The sequence below is a fragment of the Callospermophilus lateralis genome, chromosome 6 (genome assembly GCF_048772815.1).
Source record: "Callospermophilus lateralis isolate mCalLat2 chromosome 6, mCalLat2.hap1, whole genome shotgun sequence".
In the NCBI taxonomy this organism is placed as follows: Eukaryota; Metazoa; Chordata; class Mammalia; order Rodentia; family Sciuridae; genus Callospermophilus; species Callospermophilus lateralis.
Window position 1 is genome coordinate 161886124 of NC_135310.1, and position 23851 is coordinate 161909974.

At 32.3% G+C, this 23851-nt stretch overlaps 1 protein-coding gene across 1 annotated transcript in view; it reads right to left on the reverse strand.

The window, feature by feature from the left end:
* Window positions 1-23851, reverse strand: part of LOC143401644 (uncharacterized) — a 742139-nt gene that overhangs the window by 708563 nt on the left and 9725 nt on the right. The window contains exons 2-3 of the mRNA XM_076859301.2: window positions 10278-10404; window positions 4200-5618 (exon numbers count right to left, since the gene is read on the reverse strand). Of these exons, the coding sequence (XP_076715416.2) occupies window positions 4200-5618; window positions 10278-10404 (1546 nt within the window). The remainder of the gene's footprint in view (window positions 1-4199; window positions 5619-10277; window positions 10405-23851) is intronic.

The following is a 23851-nucleotide window of genomic DNA, read 5'->3' on the forward strand; positions in this document are numbered from 1 at the left end:
GTTTGTCTAGCACCATTTTGAGTCTCCTATTAGAGTACAATTTACAGTAATTTTTACCAGTGAAAGAACTCAAAGACATGTAGCTGCATTTTAAGCCTCCTGTTATCACACAAGTCACCATCAATCATAATACCATTGTAGGAAGAGAAATGTAGATCTTCACAAGCAGAAAAATCAAATACAAAAAGTGCAATTTGCCTTATGCAAAAAAAGACCTCGTTATTTATGTCATACTTCTTTTAGCTCCCAGGTTCCATATCTTTGGGCTCAATATATTCAACCAGAAGAAAGTGGATTTGTTTTATGCTAGATGAGTTAAGAACTGGTATAATTAGATTGTAGAGAAAACATATTTGGACTTGGGGTTCAGTTGTTTTGTATGATGGCTTGCTGAGGAAAGCAATGCAGGAGATTTTGTCCTCCACTTCACCCAAATTGTATGGAAAAATTATTATTTTTTAAATTAAAAGTGGAAGCCACAGGCAATCTACAGCAGATATTGAAATGTCATGATGAGACACCAAACTGCAGGTTTTTTTCTCATCTTTTTTGTATCATTGATTGCTGTGGGATTTGATTTGAATGTTTTGAAATATAAAAACTATATTTAAAAATAAACAATTTTTTTTTGTATTTTAAGGTAATTTTAAGGCTCATAGCCTAAGGTCATAGTACACAGTATAATTACACAATATTTTTCTAATGTAATTCCAAGACAAAGGAGTTGGGATATATTTTTCATGAAAAAAAATTTTATTAAGTAAAATTATGTTGTTCCATATATCATACTTTTCTATGCAGTATGTTTTGCCTTAAAATTAAAAGAAGTGAATGCCTTGATGGGGCTGCCAAAAGGTTTATATTATCTTGTCCTGGTGAATATTGTGGCAGAATATATGGAAGATGAACCAGAAGATTTCTGAAATTGTGTATTTTTGTGGCTGGAAACTGTTGAAAGGTGCATCATTGTTATTAATGAAAAAGACTGATTAAAAACAGCAATGTTATTTAAGCTGTACATACATGAACAAATTCTTTGATAAGCAAAAATGCCCTGTGCAGCCAGGGATGGCTGAAATACATTATACTTAGACTCTAGTAATCTCAGTTCTTCTTCTTTTTTTTTAACCTCTAACTAGTAAATTTTTCTAGCTCAATAAATCTCTCTCTATTCCTTTTCTTGCTTTTAAAACCAGAGGAGCAATACTTGTCTTTTTTAACTTTCTGGATTGTTTCCCAATTTGACTGCAAAAAAATATGCAGAAAACTTTTGGAAAATATTACAAAGCATACAAATGGAAGTGAATAATCTTTGCTTTTTTGTGACTCTTTTTCTTTCAAATGCTGGTCTAGTGGGTAGACCAAAGTGGATAACTTATATTTCTTCAATTACCTTTAACTGATTATATGTCCATTTTTCCCCTAGCATTTGGAAGCCACACTTCAGCCACTATTGGTCTCTTGCTTAAGTCTTTACAAGTTTTTATTTGTAAATTGTTGTGTGTTAATCCAATTGATTTTTCTTCTCATTTAGTGTAGTTTCATTTATAATTAAATTGGTATAAATATGTCTATATTGGAGAGTGTACAATGTCCTCAGTTCTTGTTCTTAGGCATATGTTGTTGTAAACTCAGTTCTTCATGAATTATATGTAATGTTAATAAAATTGTGAATGATATTCAATATGATTTTTGTATGGATTCTATGTATAAGAAGCCTTTACCCTATTGTAGCTGGTAAGCCAACATTTTATAAGAAACTTAATCTTTACATACAACCTTCTTCAGTTAACCTCTTACTACTTGGTCCACAGAAAATGAGACTATAAAACATAGCTCATTGATTATTTTGTCATAAGTATAAGGCCTCACTCAACCTTGACTCCACATCCATTTCTCTAATTCCTTCCCTGAAATAATACTACCTATAGAATAACAATGATGTCAGAATTTACTAATGCACATGAAAACACTGATCACTGACCTCATTCACAGAAAAATGAAATGTTTCCAATGAGGCTGAAGTCTAGAAGGCCATTATGCACACACAAGAAAGATAAAGCTCTTCTCTCCTGTAAGAGCTTCCTTTAAGTTTGTGGAAATTCAGTCTATTCAAATCACTAGGAAATGTTAAAATATTAAAAAGTTAAAATTTATAATTCAAGATATGAAAATCTGGGGCTTATTTTCCTATATCTATTTCCTTCTCATAATTCTTAATTTCACCATAAATACAAACAGAAAAAATAATGATCTGACTTATGCAAATTGTATTCCACATTAAGTTTGATTAAAATCTGTAAAAGTAGTAAGAGATGCTAGAGTATTATTTACTCAATAGTATATTTTACTGTTACATAGAACATTTAGTCAAGTGGAACAATGTGATGCCTGTCATTTAACAACAGGATGCAATACATGAGAGTTAACATGTAAATAAATAGTCAGTTATAAAGACATATTGCCTACATAAGGTAAATATAGGTTAAAAAAATGCACGGTAAACCTGGCATGATGGTCCATGCTTGTAATCCAAGCAAATTGGGAAGCTGAGTAGTTTCAGAAGTTTAAATTCAGCCTCAGCAACTTAGTGTGGTTTCAAGCAACTTAGAAAGACAGTCTCAAAATTTGAAAAAGTGGAGAGAGGGCTTAGGAATGTGGCTCAGTGTTTAAAAATACCTAAATTTAAACTGAAATTTAAAAAAAAAATAAAAGTTTAAAATATTACACTTCAGTGTTAAACATTAAAAATAGATTTCATATAATTCTTTTCTCGGTATTCAAAAGTGAAAAAGTAAATATTGATTTAGAAAAACAATTATATTCTTTCAAAGATGAGGTTTCTTCACTATTCATGTATGGTATTTATGACTGATATTTCTACAAAATAACTTGATAATGCTTAATAAATTTAAGCAAAAGTTAAAGACAACTACTTATTTTCTAAACTTAAATGAGTTCTGTATTTTACTGATCCTCATATACATCAAGGTGTAATGTATAGATAATAAATTTACTATACTCTCACATTTATTATAAATGTTTCATTGTCATATAAGGCATACATTTTGGACAAAATCTGTTCAATGTTCACTACTAGTATGAGTTTTCAGATGTTCAATGAATTTAAAATTTAAATATGTTTTGGAAATTTTATTTAACTTTTTAGGGTTTCTGGGCACAATGAATTCTCCAAAAATAAGTAGTGTTTAAGAAACATGTGGCTACGATTTTTTTCCCATTTGTATTTTCTCTAGCCAGTATGTATCCACAGGTACTGAGTATTGGTGAATACATTTTGGAGGCATTGTCAATTTTCACATTTCAAAACTTTCTCTATGCTATGGTTATTGTGGTGATGATTAAATGTTGTCCCTTTCTTAGAGTAATGGTACAATGGTCTCATTTGCAGAGCTTCTCTCCAGTGTTTTCTCTGATGTCTAGTAATGTATGATATATAACTTAAAATGTTTCTACATTCTCTACATTTACATGTCTTCTTTCCAGAATAAATAGCCTAGTGGTGAAAAGAATTGATTTCTTATTAAGAGATTTGCTGCATTGTTTTAATTTGTAGGGGTTCTTTTCTGTATAAATTCTGTTGTTAATAAGGTTTAGTCTTTCTTTTTTTTTAAGGTTTATTTTTTAGTTGTGGTTGGACACAATACCTTTATTTCACTTATTTATTTTTATGTGGTACTGAGGATTGAACCAGGATCTCACAAATGTGAGGCTAGCACTCTACCATTGAACCACAACACCAGCCCCAAGGTTTAGTTTTTCATTAAAAGTTATTATCACTTTATTCACATTTCACATTCACCAGGATATCTTCTGCTGTGGTGAATAAAGTTTTATTTTTTATTAGAAGTGTTGCCATATTATTTACATTTGTAGGGCTATTCTTCAGTGTTAGTTCTGTTGTGGTGAATAAGGCCTGTTTTATTGCTAAAAGCTTTGCCACATTCCTTATATTTGTAAGGCTTCTCTCCAGTGTGAGTTCTGATGTGGCAAATAAGGTGTGATTTTTGACTGAATGCTTTGCCACATTCTTTTCATTTGTAAGGCTTCTCTCTAGTGTGAGTTCCTCTGTGGCAAATAAAGCCTGTTTTCTCAGTAAAAGCTTTGCCACATTCTTTACATTTGTAGGGCTTCTCTCCAGTGAGTTCTATTGTGGCGAATAAGGCCTATTTTTTGACCAAAAGCTTTGCCACATTCTGTACATTTGTAGGGCTTCTCTCCACTATGAGTTCTGCTGTGGTGAATAAGGTTTGATTTGGCAACAAAAGCTTTGCCACATTCTGTACATTTGTAGGGCTTCTCTCCACTGTGAGTTCTCCTGTGGTTAACAAGGTGTGATGTATGACCAAAAGCTTTGCCACATTCTGTACATTTGTAGGGCTTCTCTCCAGTGTGAGTTCTGCTGTGGCAAATAAGCTGTGATTTGTGACCAAAAGCTTTGTCACATTCTGTACATTTGTAGGGCTTCTCTCCAGTGTGAATTCTGCTGTGGTAAATAAGGTATGATTTTCGACCAAAAGCTTTGCCACAATCTTTACATTTATAGGGCTTCTCTCCAGTGTGAATTCTGCTGTGGTTATCAAGGTGTGATTTGTGACGAAAAGCTTTGTCACAATCTTTACATTTGTAGGACATCTCCCCAGTGTGACTTCTGCTGTGGTATATAAGGCCTTCTTTGAGACTGAAAGCTTTGCCACATTCTTTACATTTGTAGGGCTTCTCTCCAGTGTGAGTTCTTCCATGGCAAACAAGGTATGATATTCGAGTGAAAGCTTTGCCACATTCTTTACATTTGTAGGGCTTCTCTCCAGTGTGTGTTCTCCTGTGGCGAATAAGGTGTGATTTTCGACCAAAAGCTTTGCCACATTCTTTACATTTGTAGGGCTTCTCTCCATTGTGAGTTCTTCTGTGGCAAATTAGGGGTGATTTTTGACTGAAAGCTTTGCCACATTCTTTACATTTGTAGGGCTTCTCTCCAGTGTGAGTTCTGCTGTGGCAAATAAGGTTTGATTTTCGACCAAAAGCTTTGCCACATTTTTTACATTTGTAGGGCTTCTCTCCAGTGTGAGTTCTGCTGTGGCTAGTTAGGATTGATTTTAGACTGAAAGCTTTGCCACATTCTTTACATTTGTAAGGCTTCTCTCCAGTGTGAGTTCTGATGTGGCAATTAAGGTGTGATTTTCGACTGAAAGCTTTGCCACATTCTGTACATTTGTAGGGCTTCTCTCCAGTGTGAGTTCTGCTGTGGCAATTAAGGTGTGATTTTTGACCAAAAGCTTTGCCACATTCTTTACATTTGTAGAGCTTCTCTCCATTGTGGGTTCTCCTGTGGTAAATAAGACCTTTTTTTTGACTAAAAGCTTTGCAACATTTTTCACATTTGTAAGACTTCTCTCCAGTATAAATTCTCTGGTGGTGAACAATGCCTGATTTTTTATATGATTTCTGGTGTTCAGTCTCACTTGTAGTTTTCCATATTTTCTTTTGTTGTAAATAGTCAAGATCACAACTTCTATATTTTGCACTTATCACTTCATGAAATATATGTTTTAGGCCCTTTTCTGGTGAATATTCTTGGGTGTGATTAGAAGTCATGGCTGAAAGAAACAAAAATTTAAAAAAAAAATATTACCTATTAGACTGGGATAAATATATTTTGCATACATAACATGAAATTAAGGTAAAATAAGTACATCAGGAGTGTAGCAGATTAGTAAGTCCAAAGTCACCATAAATCCAAAAAAATTACTTCAATAAAAATGTACAGACAAAATTACCTTGAGAATATTACCCAAATTCTTGTAGAGACCACAGTATCCAAGAGGAGTACATCATTAAGAAGAGTAATATAATAAAGTCCCTTTGTTCTTCGTAAGATAGTATTGTGTATTTAGGAAATATCTACCAGCTACCTTCACTGTCTATAGAATAAGAGAAATGTAAAACATATACAAACATTTGTGGCTTTTTCAAAGAGTGTCCAAAAAATGGTTTGAGTCTACCGTGACATAGAGACATAAAAATAACTAGTAGCTTTTGAGTGATAATACCATAAATATTCAACAAGGGTAAAGAGGCAATGGACTCTTAAGAAGAAATATGAACAAAAAATTTACTAAGAAATGTACACATATATGTCTATAAAATTTTTCATAAAAAACATTTTAAAAGACTATAAAAACCTTGCATACCCTATGGCCATAATACTTGGATGAATTCAACACATTAATTTCATATAATTATCAGTTTTGTTCTTACAGGGTATTGTATTCCTTCTACTAGTATTTATGAACATAATACACTCACTCTGTGGTAAAATAAAACTCTTGACACTATTATGCTCAATAAAATAAAAATATGGAGACTTTGACTATATCAACCCTACACAAATCACAGTACTTGGTGTGCAAAATTTTGCTCACTAAATTTCTGACTTCCACATGTGAATCAAATGCTCCTACAACTTAATATCTGCCTGCCACCTTTCATTTAATTGAAAGTCCTGCATATATTTCTTATAACACTTTAAGAGACAAAATATTTTATAACTAAATAATAATAGTATATAAGTACATATTTTTACACATTTGACATTGATGGGCGCACACATTGAGTTCCTAGCTTTAATACTGAGAAAAATGTTTGCACTAAACACAAAAGCAGAGGTATCTCTTCAATTTTCTGATTTAATTGTTCATGGATACATATTTAGTACTGGCAATTCTGGGTCTTTAGGTCATCCAAGTTTTAATGTTTCATGTGTAATGTTTGAGATTACTCCAAAAATTCTATATCACGAACTACAACACAAGTCTTTTTAAAATTGTTTGAGCCATTCTGTTTCTAAATTTCTGTGACTTCTCTCAAACATGAAGTACTTTTGCATGGCCTCCCAATTAGCAAATATTACAAGGATGCAGCATTGTTCTTGCGTATTTTTATTTATTTAAATAAAGTTTTTATACTTTTTTCCCAAAAATGGACTATATAATCTAATGATGGCTCCTTTAATGAACAAATAAAAAATAGTAAAGCAAATATAAACAAAGAGAAGCATGGCTAAATCCAAGTGACAAAAAAAGAAAAAAAAAACATTAATAATTTAACATTAGGATACTGACAGTTATGAATTACTCAAAGAACACTAAATAACTATTTTAAAAAGTTTAGAGAGTGAAATTGAAAAATATTAACATCAATGAGCACAATGTTTATGTGAATAATTCTTTAAGAAAAAAATGAGAGGGGCATTTCTAGTGTGCAAATCTGAAATTCTACCAATATGGGAGAGGCATATCAAGCAGTACCAAGTTTAAGACAAGTCTAAGCAACTTGTAAAATACTGTAAAAATTAAAAATCTATAGGATATATATCTATAGGATATATAAAGAGAATTGAGATTTTATACACACACACACACACACAAACACACACACACACACATACACACACTGTGTTTTGTGTAGAATTGATATTATAGTGAAAGACTGACTCTCTCTCTCTCTCTCTCTCTCTCTCTCTCTCTCTAAAAGAATCCAAGCATGCCACAATAAAAAAAAATGATCCAGAAATTAAATCAGTAATCAAAATAGAAAAAAACAAAAAACATAAAAAATTACAAAGTAGAAGTATAATGATTTATTCACTTCAAAATATTTATGATTACTAATGCATTATTGCAAAACACAAAACAAGAGAAAAAAAATTTACTAACAGAATGGAATTTAAAAAAAGAAAATGTCAAGTCAGTTTCAGCAGAGAGCTTGGAAAGAAACCAAGCATGATCTGCTCCTAGAGGCCCTATTTGTTTAAAGATGAATAATGCCCCAGCCTTTACATCTCATCCTTTTGCACAATTTTGAATCAATGAGGTATAGTTTTAAATCATGAAATTTCTCATAATTCTTTTGGATGAGCTTTTGTTGAGTGGGTAAATTGTATGCTAATACTTGCCTTTTAAAACAGAAACAAACAAAGATCCAGACTCTCTTATATTAATATGCATTAAATATTGTTTTATTTACAGTTAATGTGCTCAATATAAAACAAAGTAAATACTCAAAATTGGTCATCTGCATTGAATAGACATTTTATTCTCAAACAGCCATTACCAAAAAAATTATGTAATATATGAGGTTCCACCTCACCAGCATGACAAAATCCTATGCCTTTGATCACATGAGGAAAAGCAGAGAGTGCTACACTTATGCCAACATGTCCTGTTTGGACTCTAGCTTCATGTATGAAAAATAGCAATTATAAATGAACATCAGGGACTTCACAAGCTGATTTCCAAGTTTCATTTAACCCTGGATGAGAAGAGTCCATCCAAACAAGAGAATAATCATTCTCCTCAAAAGAGGAGATACATTAAAAGAGGACACCAAGATACTTGAATTCTAGTTACTTGGGGGGTATAAAACCATTAACAGCCTCAGCTCAACTGGTGTTGGCTAAAATGGGGTTAGAATGTACTCTAGATAATTTTGTTACTTCTTTGATTGCTAAACTCACACAAAACTCTGTAAATGCTTTAGTCTTAATAATAATGTTGCTCTGTTTTTTGTACACCAGCTGTGGGAAATTCAGTACTGTCAGATCCTGGACTTCTAGAACCCATTACAATACCTTGACTCACTTGCATGAAATTGTTATATACCTGTAAAAATGTCTCATGGTATTCATTGTTGTCTTAGCAGAATAATGTGTCCTTACCATTCACATAGTATTTAATAGGTCACCATCCTGTGGAATTTATTCATAAAAGGTCTATTCCTCTTGATAAAAACTGTAATGATTCAGTAGTTGTGCAAACTACTATGAAACTCGCCTATGCTATCATAAACAGTATTAATCATGCCTCCATGGATGTAAATAGGCTTAATGAAGAACAAAAACAACATTGTCAAGCCATACTTGACAATCATGCTGCAATTGATTGTGTGTTATTGTTACATCATAAAGGATATCAGAAGTTTAATAACATGTGTTTCTTCAATTTAAGTTATAATAGTAATTTTATTTCAAAAGACTTAGATTACCTTAAAGATATAATTAATAAGGTTCAACAGGATGATGGATTTTGGACTTGTTGGGTTGGTTAACTTCATGTTTACTCAATTTCATCTGGGTCAAAAATATTTATAGGTGGATGTTTACTGATGTTGGAACTTGCTGTTGTCTATGCCTGTCCTATTTTTTGCCCCCACCAGCATTAAGGAGATAAGTAATATTATTTATTCAAAAGGCCTTAAAAAAGAGGGGAGGTATTAGGTATTCTGACCTTGGAAATAGACAGGAAAGTGTGGGGGTGGTTGTAACTGGCACCCTGAGTCCCACGATTGTAATGCCCAGTAGTTTCTCCCTGAAGCTATTAAGACAACTCTACAGGTGCACTATCTAGTTTCTGTGGTAATGTCCTTAGGGAGAAGGGGCTCTTTATTTGTATTAACTGTACCCAATCTTGGTTATCTAGCACTTTGGGTTAAAGAAACACTGGGTTAGAATGTAATCATGGTATCAGAAGCTATGTAATTTTGGGGTATTTTATGTGCAGCTGTTAAGAGGGGTGGACAGTTTTTTTTTTTCTTTTTTCTTTTTTTCCTTTTCACTGTGTGTGTGTCTCTCTCTTCTGTTTTCTTCTTTAAAGGCTTCCTCACAAGAGAATTTGAAACAGATCATGCTGTCCCTCACAACAAAAGGTAAGTTTTGGTGGTTAATCTGAATTAACTGGGACACCACTAAAGAAGAAAATAGAGAACAACAAGAAATTTGAAAATGTGATAAATATAGGGCAGTATGTACTCAAAGATTACAATCAAAATAAATAAACCTAAGCTTCTGAAAATTTCTTCTGCTGGATAACTACTCTTTCAACATTTTTTAGTTTGGTTTTCTCCTTCACATTTGAATGACTCAACTGTGTCCCCTGCAATGTGTAGTCTACAATAGTTTACATCACTAAATTATACTAGGTACTACTTATCTAAAGTGAAGGATGTATAACACACAACAAAAGAGACAGATTAAAGAGAATATATATGTATATATATATATATATATATATATATATATAGAGAGAGAGAGAGAGAGAGAGAGAGAGAGAGAGAGAAATATCTGTATAAAAATGCCCTTTTTCTTTGAAACAAAAATCTGAAACTCATTCTTATTGAGAAGTTCCCAGAAGATACTCTGCAACAGAAGTAAATTAAATAATAATTATTAATTAAAAATTTTAAAGGGAAATTAAACTTACCCAGGAAGGCAAAGTTTCTATAGTTCTCTAGCATCACATCTCTATATAAACTTTTCTGAGCAGGCTGAAGGCATTCCCACTCCTCTTCAGTAAAATCAATGGCTACATCCCTGAATGTTAACAGTTCCTAAATTAAGAATAGGCAAATAAATAACACATTGACCATATGAACATTTGCACAGTCTGTAATGTAATTGAAGTTGAAATGAGAGTTAGTAGACTATCATGTAGGTGGTGTTTTGGAACACAATGATACTATTATCTACTTCTGCAGAAAAAGTTATTTAAGTTAAAAAAAGTATATATACTTCACATTTATGAAACACAATATAAAACTCAGGCATTACCCTAAAAATATATATTTTCTAATTTTTTATATCATGATCTAAATTATGTATATTATTGAGATGAGAAAATTATGATAATTAAGAAAGGATATCCTCAAATTTTAATTGCACAACCACTAATCAGAGATTTAATAATGTGCAGAATCTTATTTGTTATTTTTCTGATAGAGTTGGCTGTTCTGAATGTGTAGTGAGATCTCTAGTAATTCCAATACAATGGTATAAGAGAAATTTTGAAATGTAACAAGGTAGACAGACCACTTAATGGAAATATTTAATAGTTTATTTAAGTTCAAACATTTTATAGTATTTATGTATGTTATTAATATAAAAATAGCAACAACAATCCTGTTTGAATTTTCCTTTTTATAATTTAACATTTTTAACATACTATATATAGTATATTAACTATATATATATAAACTTTATATGTATATATAGTATGTTAACTATATATATATATAAACTTTATATGTACATAAACTTTATATATATATATAAATTTGAATTTTCCTTTTTATAATTTAACATTTTTAACATACTATATATATGAACTTTATATATAAAGTTCATATATATAAACTTTGATCAATGTTTATATTGTATGATATTTATATAGAATATACATATAGCTCTTCAAACAAATATAATTTGTTTTTTATTTTATTGGTTCTTTCTAGTTCTACTTGACAGTAAAATCGATTCTTATGGTATTATGCAATCATGGGAAATATCTTATCATAATAAAAATTCTGTTCTTGTTGGTGGATACGATGGTAGGATTCACTTAGAGGTATATATTTTATATTTCTATCCCTGTCCCTTTTATTTATTCATTTATTAATTTTTTGTTTACTATTGTGCAACCTACTGATCTTCTTTTCTTTCCCTTCCCCACTTTATGAGCTTTAGATTTCACACATCAGCAAAAACTTTCAACCTTTGGTTTTAAAGAAATGGTTTGTTTTACTTAGCATAAAATCTCCAGATTCATCCATTTCCTGGCAAATGTCATAAAGTCATTCTTCTTTATGGCTGATTCATAGTTTATTGTGTACATAAGCAACAATTTTTTATCCTGTCATCATTGAATGGACTAATTCATCATTGAGTGGTTGGTTTTATAGCTTAGCTATTGTGAATTGTGCTGCTATAAACATTAATGTGACTGTGTCAATGTAGTATGCTGATTTTATGTCCTTTGGGCATATACAGTGCAGTCAAAAAACTGGGTAAAATTGTGGTTCCATTTCTTTAACAATATCCATACAGGTTATTATGATTCACTTAGACCTCCATACAGCTGCAAAAATTGGAATTCATCTATACCTGAGGTGAAAATAAAACATACAAAAAATTAGTAATCCACAAAATGATTAGAATTTATTATCGAATTATCCATCCCAGTAAAAAGTAAAATTTAAAAACTAAAAGTAAAGAAAGTCTTAAGCAAAAGAGCAAAACTAGAAGCTGTTAAAGATAAACATAACACAGAGTTACCAATATCAATGTTGGTGCTTTTAAAAAGCAAATGAGCCCAGTCTAGTGATGGACAACTGTAGTTCCAGTGACTGAGGAGGAATAGAAAAAAGGATCATAAATTCTAAGACAATATTATATATAATATTGTGTTATATATATTGTATTGAGCAACTTAGTGAGGCACTTAGCAACTCTGTCTCTAAATAAAATATATAAAAAAAAAAAGGACTGAGGATGTGGCTTTATTGTTAAGCACACCTGGGTTCAATATTCAGTACAAATAAAAAAAAAAGGCAGATACAATTAAAAAAGAAAGCACTAGCAAATTTGAAAATTCAACAAATAAAAATTATATCAATTATACAGTGTATAATTGCAAATATAGGCATATATAATGATTTCTCACTTTATGGAAATACACACTGGAAAATTTATGCTAAGAATCTCATGCAATTTTCCAATTCTCTGAGTGCAATGACAGAATATAGATGGTATAGACTAGTACATGGCTAAGATATTTGCTAGATCCATGGTTGTACATAAAGTCTACTGTTGACCAAAATACCATGATGGCACATGATTGATGTTATGAAGTAAAATCAATCAGGGTAAACCTCATAATAAAATAAATGGTGGAACTACAGAAAACACCAACAACAAAACTCTTAAAACTTGCTAGGATATTGGGAAAACAGTGTAATAATAAAATGCTATTTTATCCCTTCACTCATAAAACATAACAACATATTTTGACACACTAAATGGTGAATATAAGTTATTAATAAATAATACTGAAATGTATAAGAAAGTACAAAGCTCAAAAGTTTACATACAAAAGATAGGGTTCATATGGTGGTTCACACCTGAAATATCTAGTATTCTGGAGTCTAAGGCATGAAGTTCAAAATTTAAGGCCAACTGAAGAAATTGAGCAAACTCCATCTAGAAATAAAATTTAAAACAGAGCTGAGCATATGCTCAGCATTAAGACACTTTGGTTGAATCCCTAATATCACAAAAGAAAATAGTTTTTTTTTTTGTTTTCAAAATTATAGAATATAATAGGATTAAACTTATGAATTACAAAATATTAATACAAAAAATATATTCATCAAATGATTATATTAAAAGGTGCAAAACTGACAAGGTAATAAAAAACCCTATTTTCCTCACATATAATCAAACGCTTATAAAAAGAAATAATACAGATTGCAAAAGAAAAACAGAAAAAGTTCTTGGAGAGTCACTTTAAAAAGGATATATCTAAGTGTTCAATAATCATAAAAACTCAAAATCTTTAGAAATTAGGTAACATTGAATAAAATCACATCATATAGATGAATTAAATAGCATTGATGAATTTGTGGAATAAATGCATTCACAAAAGAGAAAAATAATAATTAAGCTTTTATTATCCATTTCTAGAAACTGTTTTGTAATAAAATGTATATGATACACCCACAGGAAACAGAGACTAAAATTACAGCAACTGTACATGAGAATACAGCCATATTCTTCCAGAGTTGAAACCAAGGGGTATGGCTAAAGAAGAAGAAATAATTATTAAATTTTGTAAAATGTAAATTCTAGGAGCTAGAATTTTTGTTGATGAATTGTATCCACTTTGACAAATATTATAAAATACCATGTATGTTTTATGCTGATGTCACATGAATGTTGCATTTTATATGGAAGTATGTTTACAAAAGGAATATGCAGTATTTGAGAAAATAAAAATACAGAAAAGAACATAAAAGACTCAAATATTCAACATATTTACAAAGGATAAAACTATTATAAAAATGATCATTTTCCCCAAGGTACCCTTTAATAATAACTGGTCAAAATTTTACCATTCTATACTTTTTGGTTAAAGAAAAAATCAAAGCATAAACTTCTAAAATTTTCCTGGAAAGATAAATGTACATGAAATTAGGCAAGAACTCTCTCATATATAAGAGTAAATGTGGGCTGGGGATGTGGCTCAAGCAGTAGCGCTCTCGCCTGGCATGCATGCAGCCCGGGTTCAATCCTCAGCACCACATACAAAGATGTTGTGTCCGCTGAAAACTGAAAAATAAATATTAAAAAAAAAAGAGCAAATGTACTAGTAATTATTACCTGACACTAATGCATGTTATAATATTAAAAGAGTGCAGTAATTTTAAGAAATCACAATACAGAAAAGTACATAGGGCAATTCATATGTATGCAAATATCTTTTTATTGTTAATTATTATAAGTATATAAATCAAAACATATCAATAAAATATTTAATTTGAGTGAATGCTACAATCCAACCTCAAGGTAGATGTTAGAATAAAAGGCATAGATCACAAGAAGGGACTTGTGTGCACAATGTGTGTGACATTGGAATTATACACAAGCATCCACCAAACAGCAGATATAAAGTGAGATAATTTAAAAAAAATAAACATAAATAAAAGCAGAATATAAATCTCCCTCCATTTATGGATAAACCAAATAAATATATACTCCTGTTTTGAGTCCTTCTTAAAACTGTAAAGGAATTAGAGGCACACACATTGGAAAACTGGAGAAAAAAAAAATCTACCAAGAGATGAGTAAAATGCACTTGAAGATATTCCTGATTTGATCAATATGCAAAATTACTGGAACAAAATGCCCAAATCCAGTGTTAATAGAAATAAAGGAAGATTGATTTGAGTTTGAAATATATTATTTAACTCTAAATTGCCTGTAGTTTGAATGCTAATTTATCTGTACACACAGAGAAAGGAATAAGATATACATGAGTATCAACTCCAGGGGGGAAAAAATAAGTGGTTTTCTATGGCCATGCAAGATCCATGGGCTTTATTCCATTAGACCAGAGTGGAAGAGGTGTTAAATCTTAAGGGAACCCCTTAATCCCTTAGAGGGATTTGCAAACATTCTCTAAAAATGCAAATAGCTGTTACTGACAGTTGAACTTTTATCTAGACAGTACCAAAAAATTAACAGGGAAATACAGACCACCACTGAAATCCAAAGTGACAGTTTAGCACTTCCTGAGCTCTCTCGCCCAGCTCACTTCAGTAATAACACCAGACCTAACCAATTCTTTCTGTAAGTAATTTGTCCCGATATTAACTTTTTACATTCAATGGACTATATCTGAAACCTCAAAGCATTGAAAGCACTGGTAACTGTGCAGGTGCAAATCTCCCTAGATCAAAAAGGAGTGTTTTCACATTGGCGTGCAAACATTGTACTGGGCTAAAATATCAAATATTAGTGAAGAAAAATGGTTACAATCACAGATCCCTCTTTTATTTCTAAAATAGGTGCACATCAATTTTTTTCCAGTGAGCATAAGGCACCCTGGAATTTAAAAAGCTTGCATCAGAATTTTAGTGCACCAGCCAACTATAAGATCTTCTGCAGCTTGAGCACAGCTGTTAGAATGGCTACTCTGAAAAAGTGGAATAGTAAGTAGTACTCCAATTATATGAATATGGAAGAAAGAAACACTATGCTAGACTATAAAACTAGTGAAGACATTTTTAAAAAAATGGAAGTTGAGAGTTCTCTCAGTTACTTCTTTGAGAAACTAAGCTGTCTACATTTATACTGCTCTTGAACAAGAAAAGCCCCAAGTACTGGTCTGGACTTACGAGAGACATTAGATTTGCCAGCTGTGGAGACCTCATATTACATAGTTCTGAAACACAGTTCCAGGAAAATATCAGAGTAGGGAATGAGAATGCTCTCATATACATTCCACAAAAGGAAATCTGAGCATAAAGACACTCTGACAGGTTGTCTGCCTTAGGACACACAAAGAAGAATAGAAACACATGATTTTTCCAAGCTCAAGCAATTCTTCTTTACTTTTCAATCATGTAAAATGCTCATAAACAACAACAACAACAACAAAAAATTTGCTTTTGATTTTTTTTCTGTGTTACTGGGTATTTGAAACAGGAGCATGTTAATTCTGGCCTACATACCCAGCCATGTTTTAAAATTTTGAGACAGGTTTTTCTAATTGTCTAATTGGTCTACCTAAGTTCCTGATGTTTACCTTGAAACTGAAATCTTACTGACTTAGGCACTTGAGTCTCTGGAATTAATATGCATGCATCATTGCACTCAGAGAGAAAAAAATACTTTAAAGTCTCATCCAGTTTTTGGTATAACAATTGAAAATACCATGTTCATTTGAAATATAAAATGGGTAAAGTAACTGATAATACTGCAAAAATGTAACTGATAATACTGGGAAAGGGGGAAGTTGTCATTGAACAGGAAGCTAAAGTTTTATATGCAAATACAACTCACAATACTGGTGCACAAATTTAAAATCACACTCAGCAACTGTCTGAAGATAAAAAAAATAAATTAAAAAAAAAAACAAACTACCAGGTATGTAGCTAAGTGGTACAGTACCTCTGGCTCAATCCACAATACCACAATCTCCAAAAAGAAGGAGAATGAATTCAGAAGGAAAGAAAAGCTGAGATACCTATAGAGTATCTCACCCCCCTACTGGAGGAAAAAATACATGAAGTTGTGATTGTGATTATCTCCCCACTCCAGAATCCACAACACAATCTGAGAAGATTCAGAAATATTGCCACAAATGTTCTCACATAGAATTTAAGGTAGGGCTGAAGATATTCTATAGGATACATAGGACTTCTGGGTCTACTGTTAATATATGGTCCAGTTGACTGGCCAGTGGAGACTCATAGCTGACCTTTCTCAGAAGACGCAGGACTGCAGAAACCAAAGATTACACCAGGGATTCTAGTCCACTATTGCCAGTTTCCACCATAGTCAGTGCAGCCAGTTTCAACCAGACTCACCATCCAGTCTCAGGATTTCACCGCACACTCATCACTTACTGTATTTTTAGGAACCACATATCCTCTCTATAAATCACAAAGTACCTATACAGGAGAAAAAATCAGGTGCACTGAACATAAGTGAGGGAGCCTAGAAATGGATACCCACTCTGGCAGACTTTACACCAGATGGTCAAAACTTGCTTCTCTTTACTGAAATGTGTAGATTGGACAATACTTATATAAGGGCTCCTGATTGGACACAACTTATGTCTTCATATGCTCAATCTGAGCCTAGTGAGTTTTTTGAGAGACAGGACATAACCTTAAATCCAGAAATAAATGATGTCACAATTGTAGGGTCTTATCTGTACATTTATTTATTTACTTATTTATTTTCTTTTGAGGCTCTGGAAATTGAAATCCAGATCCTCAGGCTGCAGCAAATTTAAGGCAAGGTATCCTTGGAGAAGTAAAATCTAGCCAACCCAGAAAAGCATTTGCATTTAAACTTGCATATGAGGCCTTTTGAATTTGTAGATTATACATGTAAATACATTATTTATGGATGGAAATAATACAGTGACAATCCTGTAAAATTTCAGTTCACTTCTCTTGTATGGAAACAGATTAAACATTAAAATTATATGAGGTGGAAAGATAATTATTTTCTTAGAATCCATATAAAAATAGTAAAAATTGAATTTTATAGTATAACCCAAAATTTCCACTATGTGAAAATTACCATTATGTATTTAAAATATTACTAATAAAGTATATGTATTTTTGGAACAGCACCCTCAAAACTATGTCAAGACTACAGAAAATCTCAGTTCACAGAACCATATTTGAGAGTTATGCTTGTCCTGAGTTCAGGAAGATGAAGGACATGATCACTTCTTCTTATGCTACAGGTGAAAGATACATTTCTTTTTAACCAATATTTCTCCTGAGATATAAACTAGAGAGAAACTGCCCTGATTGACGGCAAGGAGATTTAACCAGAAAGTGTATGGTGTGTGTGTGTGTGTGTGTGTGTGTGTGTGTGTGTGTGTGTGTATCTTCCCCCAGATCCAAAGATTTGAGTTTATTATTTAAATTGATTAATGGTATATTTCTTATTTTATGATATGGCCTTAGACCCAATGGCCTGTCTATAACATTTTCTTTTCTTAAGGGTTGGAGAATATCATGTTAAGGCAAGTAAACCAATCCTCCTAAACCAAAGACCTAATGTTTTCTCTGCTAAGTGGATGGTGATCCACAACGAGGGAAGTGAAAGGTAGCATGAAAGAAATGAAGAAACTTTGAATAAGACAAAGTGGAGGGAGGTGATGGGAGATGGTATAGAGGTAGGTAAGATGGTGGAATGAGATGAAAATCTTGTTGTACACAAAGTAGAGTTACATGGGTTTTGTAACTATACTTTCTGTACACCAAGAGTTATAAAATTTTGTGCTCCATTTGTGTACTATGAAGTGAAATGCATTCTGCTCTATTAGCAAGTTAGAACAAATTAATAAATTAATTGATTTTTTAAAATTCAGGAAAGAGACTTGCCTTTCCCTAGATATATATATATAAACATATATGTGCATATATGTATGTGTGTGTGTGTGTATATATATATATATATATATATATATATGCATATATTCTATATATAACATGCACATATTTAATGTATATAATTTATGAACATTTTTTTCATATTTTTATCGTTTTTTTTTAAATAAATGACAACAGAAGCATTACAATTCTTATTCCATGTATAGAACACAATTTTTCAAATCTCTGGTTGCATATAAAGTATAGTGATACAAATTTGTGTCTTCGTACATGTAGTTTTGATGATGGTCTCTATCACATTCCACCATTCTTGCTAATCCCCTGCCCCCTTTCTTTTCCTCCCATCCCTCTTCTTTATTGAGAATCCATCTATTTCTCTCATGCTCCCCTTCCCTACCCCATTATGAATCAGCTCCTTATATTTGGCATTTTTTTTTTGAATTGGCTAACATCACTTAGCATAATCTTCTTCAATGCTATCCATTTACCTGCACATGCCAGATATTATTATATACCTAGAAGACTCAAAAAGCTCCACCAGAAAACTTCTAAACTAGTAAATAAATTTAGCAAAGTAGCAGGGTATAAAATTAACACCCATAAATCAAAGGCATTTCTGTATATCAGTGAAAATCTTCTGAGAAAGAAATGAAGAAAACTACCCCATTTACAATAGCTTCAAAAAAAACAAAAAACCCAAAAGATACTTGGGAATCAACTTAATGAAAGAGGTGAAGGGTCTATACAGGGAAAACTACAGAACGCTAAAGAATAAAATCAAAAAAGACCTTAGAAGATGGAAAGATCTACTTTGCCCATGAATAGGCACAAATAATATTATCAAAATGACAATGCTACCAAAAGCACTATACAGATTTACTGCAATTCTGATCAAAATCCTAATGGCATTTCTCATAGAAATATAAAAAGCAATCATAAAATTTATCTGGAAAAATAAGAGACCAAGAATAGCTAAAGCAATCCTTAGCAGAAAGATTGATGCAGGTGGCATCACTATACCAGACCTTAAACTATACTACAGAGCAATGGCAACAAAAACAGCATTGCATTTGGAAAAAAAAAAAAGACTGCAGACGAATGGTACAGAATAGAGGTCACAGAGACTTACCCACAAAATTATAATTATTATATATTAGACAAAGGTGTCAAAACATGCACTGGAGAAAAGATAGCCTCTTCAACAAACCACTATCTCTCGCCATGCACAAAATTCAACTCCAAGTGTATCAAGAACCTAGGAATTAAACCAGATACTCTATGTCTAATGGAATTGAACACAGGCTCTAATCTTCATCATGTGTGATTAGGCCCCAATTTCTATAATAAGACACTAATAGCACAAGAATTAAAACAAATAATCAATAAATGGGATAGAATCAAACTAAAAAGTTTATTCTTAACCAAAAAAACAATCCGTGAGGTGAAGACAGAGGCAACATTTTAGGAGGAATATTTTACCCCTCACACATCAGATAGAACACTAATCTCTAGGGTACATAAAGAAATCAAAAAACTAAGCAAATAATAATGATGATGATGATGATAATAATAATAAAAATAATAACCCAATCGAGAAATGGGCCAAGGATCTGAACAGAGAAGAGAATATACAATCAATCAACATTTTTTTTTTTTTTTTTATATATCTGATTGGTTATGGTCCTCCCTTTTCAGGACCAAGAAGAGTTCTGGTTCAGTTTCTAAGGAAGGGAGACACAAGCAAGAAGTATTCTAAACTCTCCTTTATAAATTATCAAATATAATTATCTATGTCATTTTCTAAACATAGCTGGACATGGGAAATATAGGTTTGGAGCTGAGAACATTTTTATTAGAAACACAGTGTTAAAAAAAAAAAGAAACATAATTATTTGTATCACATTGAACCACAAGAGAATTGGAAGTTGGAATTCAGAAAAGAAAGATTTAAACTTTTATACTTGGGAATGTGGATGACATAGATGCCTAAAGTTATTACAAGCTTCTGAAAGAAAATTTATGTGAGTGGCAGATAATTGTTAATCAATTAGTATCTGCACAGTGTCTTGCAGGGCCTTTGTCAGCTGTGCACTACAGAACATACAGGTATTCATAGCCTCCATGAAGAGCATTATTCATCTGTGCCCTCTAAAATTATTCTCATTGTACAGATGAAAAAACATGGGTATCTGGATACTAAATGGAAATTCAGCAGCCCACAGAAAACTACCCCAAGACAGAACTGTATGAAATTTCTTCAAAGACCATCAATGTATTATTAGCTTTTAACACAGGGATGTCAGTTGGTGGAAATATTATTTTCTCTTCATTTTGAAGAGAGTGCATTGAGAATACATTTCAGGGGCAACACAAATACTTTTTTTTTTCTTTCATGTTAAGATACTCTTCAGAAACAGAGCTCTCAAGACAGATTTCTTAGAAGAGTAAATGCCTAGAGATTACAAAATGAAAAGAAACACATCAGTGGCCCCGAGTGACTCAGTAAGGAAATAAATCTAATGGATATTAGAAACTGAAAAGAAAAAATAGTAACTATTTCTAAAAATAGATATGTTCATTAGTTGCTATCTCCACAACATATCATTAAGTAAACAACAAATTATGTATGAATATTTTTAGGATTGGCCAAATTTCAGTTCATATGATTTTATATTAAACCCCCAAATCCAGATAATAGAATTCATAATTCACTGCCAAAAATATTCCAGAAGAAAATTCTTTAAGGAGTGGATATTTAGTAAATCTAAATATTTAGTAAAGAAATGCAAAATAAAAACCCATCATGGGAAAAATTAAGTAATATTGATGAACATTTAAAACAAACAAATAATCATTAACTCAAAAGAAGTTTAAATTGGTATCTATTTGTGGAAACTATTTTGCTATTGAATATGCATGATACTCCCCATCACAGAGACTTACTGAAATTAGAGCATATGGGACCTTGACAACATATAAGTACAATGGTACTCATCCAAACACTTGAAGCCCAAGGGCATGGCTCAATATAATACACATCTTGGAAGAGATAAATAATAATCTGTAGAAAAAAAAATGGTCACTAGGGCCAGTCACAGTTCATAAAATATCCAGTCTAAAACACAGCAGAAAATACTACATATAAATTTTACATAGGTGCCTTATGCAAGTGGTATTACACATATGTACATTTTTAGAAACAAAATCTATAAAACTTATGAGAAAATAAAATTCACAAAAAGCACATAGAAGACTAAATTATACATCCCATGTACAGATGATAAAACTCATCATTATAAAGGTGATATATAATTTTCCCCAAAATTAACCCACAATATATCCCACGAAAATTGCTATGTACAAATATGAATATATCACAGTGAAGTCTATTTTTATGTGTATTCTATAAAGCAATAATTTTAAAAAAACTATAAATAAATATACGATAGAAGAAAGTATGAGAATAGGGAAAGGGGAACTACTGGATACTTAAGGTGGAGCAAATTATATTCCATGTTTTATGGTTTTGTCAAAATAAACCTGACTATTAAATACAAGAATAATGCAATAATAAAAAAAAGATCAACAAGCTTTACTTTAAATGAAATAAGAAAGTAAAGCATACATTTTTAAAATTCATCTAAAAATTATAAGTAACTTTAGCCAAAAACCTTTTTAAATATAAGAGCAAAAAAAAAAGAACTTATCATGACCAAGTATTCATATATATTGTGAAATTATAATATTACAATAATCATCAAAGAATCACAACATAAATAAGATCCTCATATGAATACTTATGCATGTAAAAACAGTATGCTTTATTGCAATAGCAAAGTCTAGATAAATCATACCATAACAAAAATAATCTTAGCAACTTAGCTAGGACCTTTCTCAAAATAAATTTAAACATGTTAGGGCTGTTTACTGGTGAAGAGTCCTTTCTTCCCCAATGCTGAAGTATAACACCAGAGAAGTACACCAAGGCAAGTTTAGAGTGGAAAATAGAAGCTTTATTAAAGGACAGTAGAAAAGACTTCTCCCCAGAGGAAAAAGGGGACCCAACAGGTAGAATCCATGGAAGGGTTTTTTGTTGTTGTTGTGGTGGTGGTTGTTGTTTTTAAGCTAAGGTCTTTTTAGCTTTTTATAGCCAAGGTCTTCCTTCAGCTATCCGGCATTCCTGTCACATTGTTGTCCTTTATTCTGTTTTCTTGCAGTGATGAAATGTAGGTGGGAAGGCCCAAAGTGTGGAGGACAGGTGGGCAAAAGGAATAATCTGGGCAGGAAGGGATTTTGGATTAGCAGCTCCATGTTTGCTGTGAGCTGCTTCATTAAAATTTCCTTGGGATGGGCTCAGGGCCTTGGGCACATTTTTAATTCCCCTTTTCCTGGACTCCATTCTCAATATGGTGTTCATTCTTGATTTTACTGGATATTAGACCCAATTTATCTAACTACACTAACTACCTATCTGCAAATCTGGCTTCATTACCAAGGATATGGCTAAGTAGTACAGTATCCCTCAGTTCACCTAACTTTAACAAAATAATAATAATGAAGAAAGTAAAAATAAAAGAATGTCAAAATGAAAATTAGCTAGCTCAAGAGGAAATTAGGTACCCCAAAATGACAGCTCCTCTCCTGCAGGAAAATGGCCCTTGAAGATTTGATTTTGATAATTATTCCACCTGTCAATCTCCAGCATCTGGGCTGCAGGAACACACCTGCCACATAGTATTTTATGCAAATGCTGAGGATGCCCTTTGAGCATAAGGAAGGCAGCAAAGAGTCTCTGCCACTGACATGTTCCCCACCTGGTTGGCCAGTAGGACTGAGGACATAGTGGCCCAGTGGAGGAGTTAAGTCTGCAGACTCCAAAGACTACCCAGAGTCCCAATCTGCTAGCTCCTGTTTACAACACAGCCAGTCTTGTGATTCCAAAAGTCTTTCTGCCCCAGCCTCCCTTGCTAGTCCAATGTACACTCACCATTGCCTGGCTCTCAGAAGTAGGGCTACTTGGGATCCTCAGTTCCTGTACAGCAGAACGAACTGTGACTCTGAAGTGTGCGACTCAAATGGAAAAAATGGAGGACTCAGGAGATAAGAAGTGAAAGCCCACCCTCCTCCTCCCTGATGACACACAGGATTGGACAGTTCCCACAAAATGCTCTTGATTGGAAGGAGCTTCAGATCATGAACACTGAATATGAGAGAAGGGAGTCTTTTTTTTTGAGTGACAGGGAATATTATCCAATCCAGAGATGATAAGGGCTAGAATCTCAGGTCTTTGAGTGCTGCTTTTTTTTTTTTGAGTTCTTTTTTTTTTTATTAGTTGTTCAAAACATTACATAGCTCTTGACATATT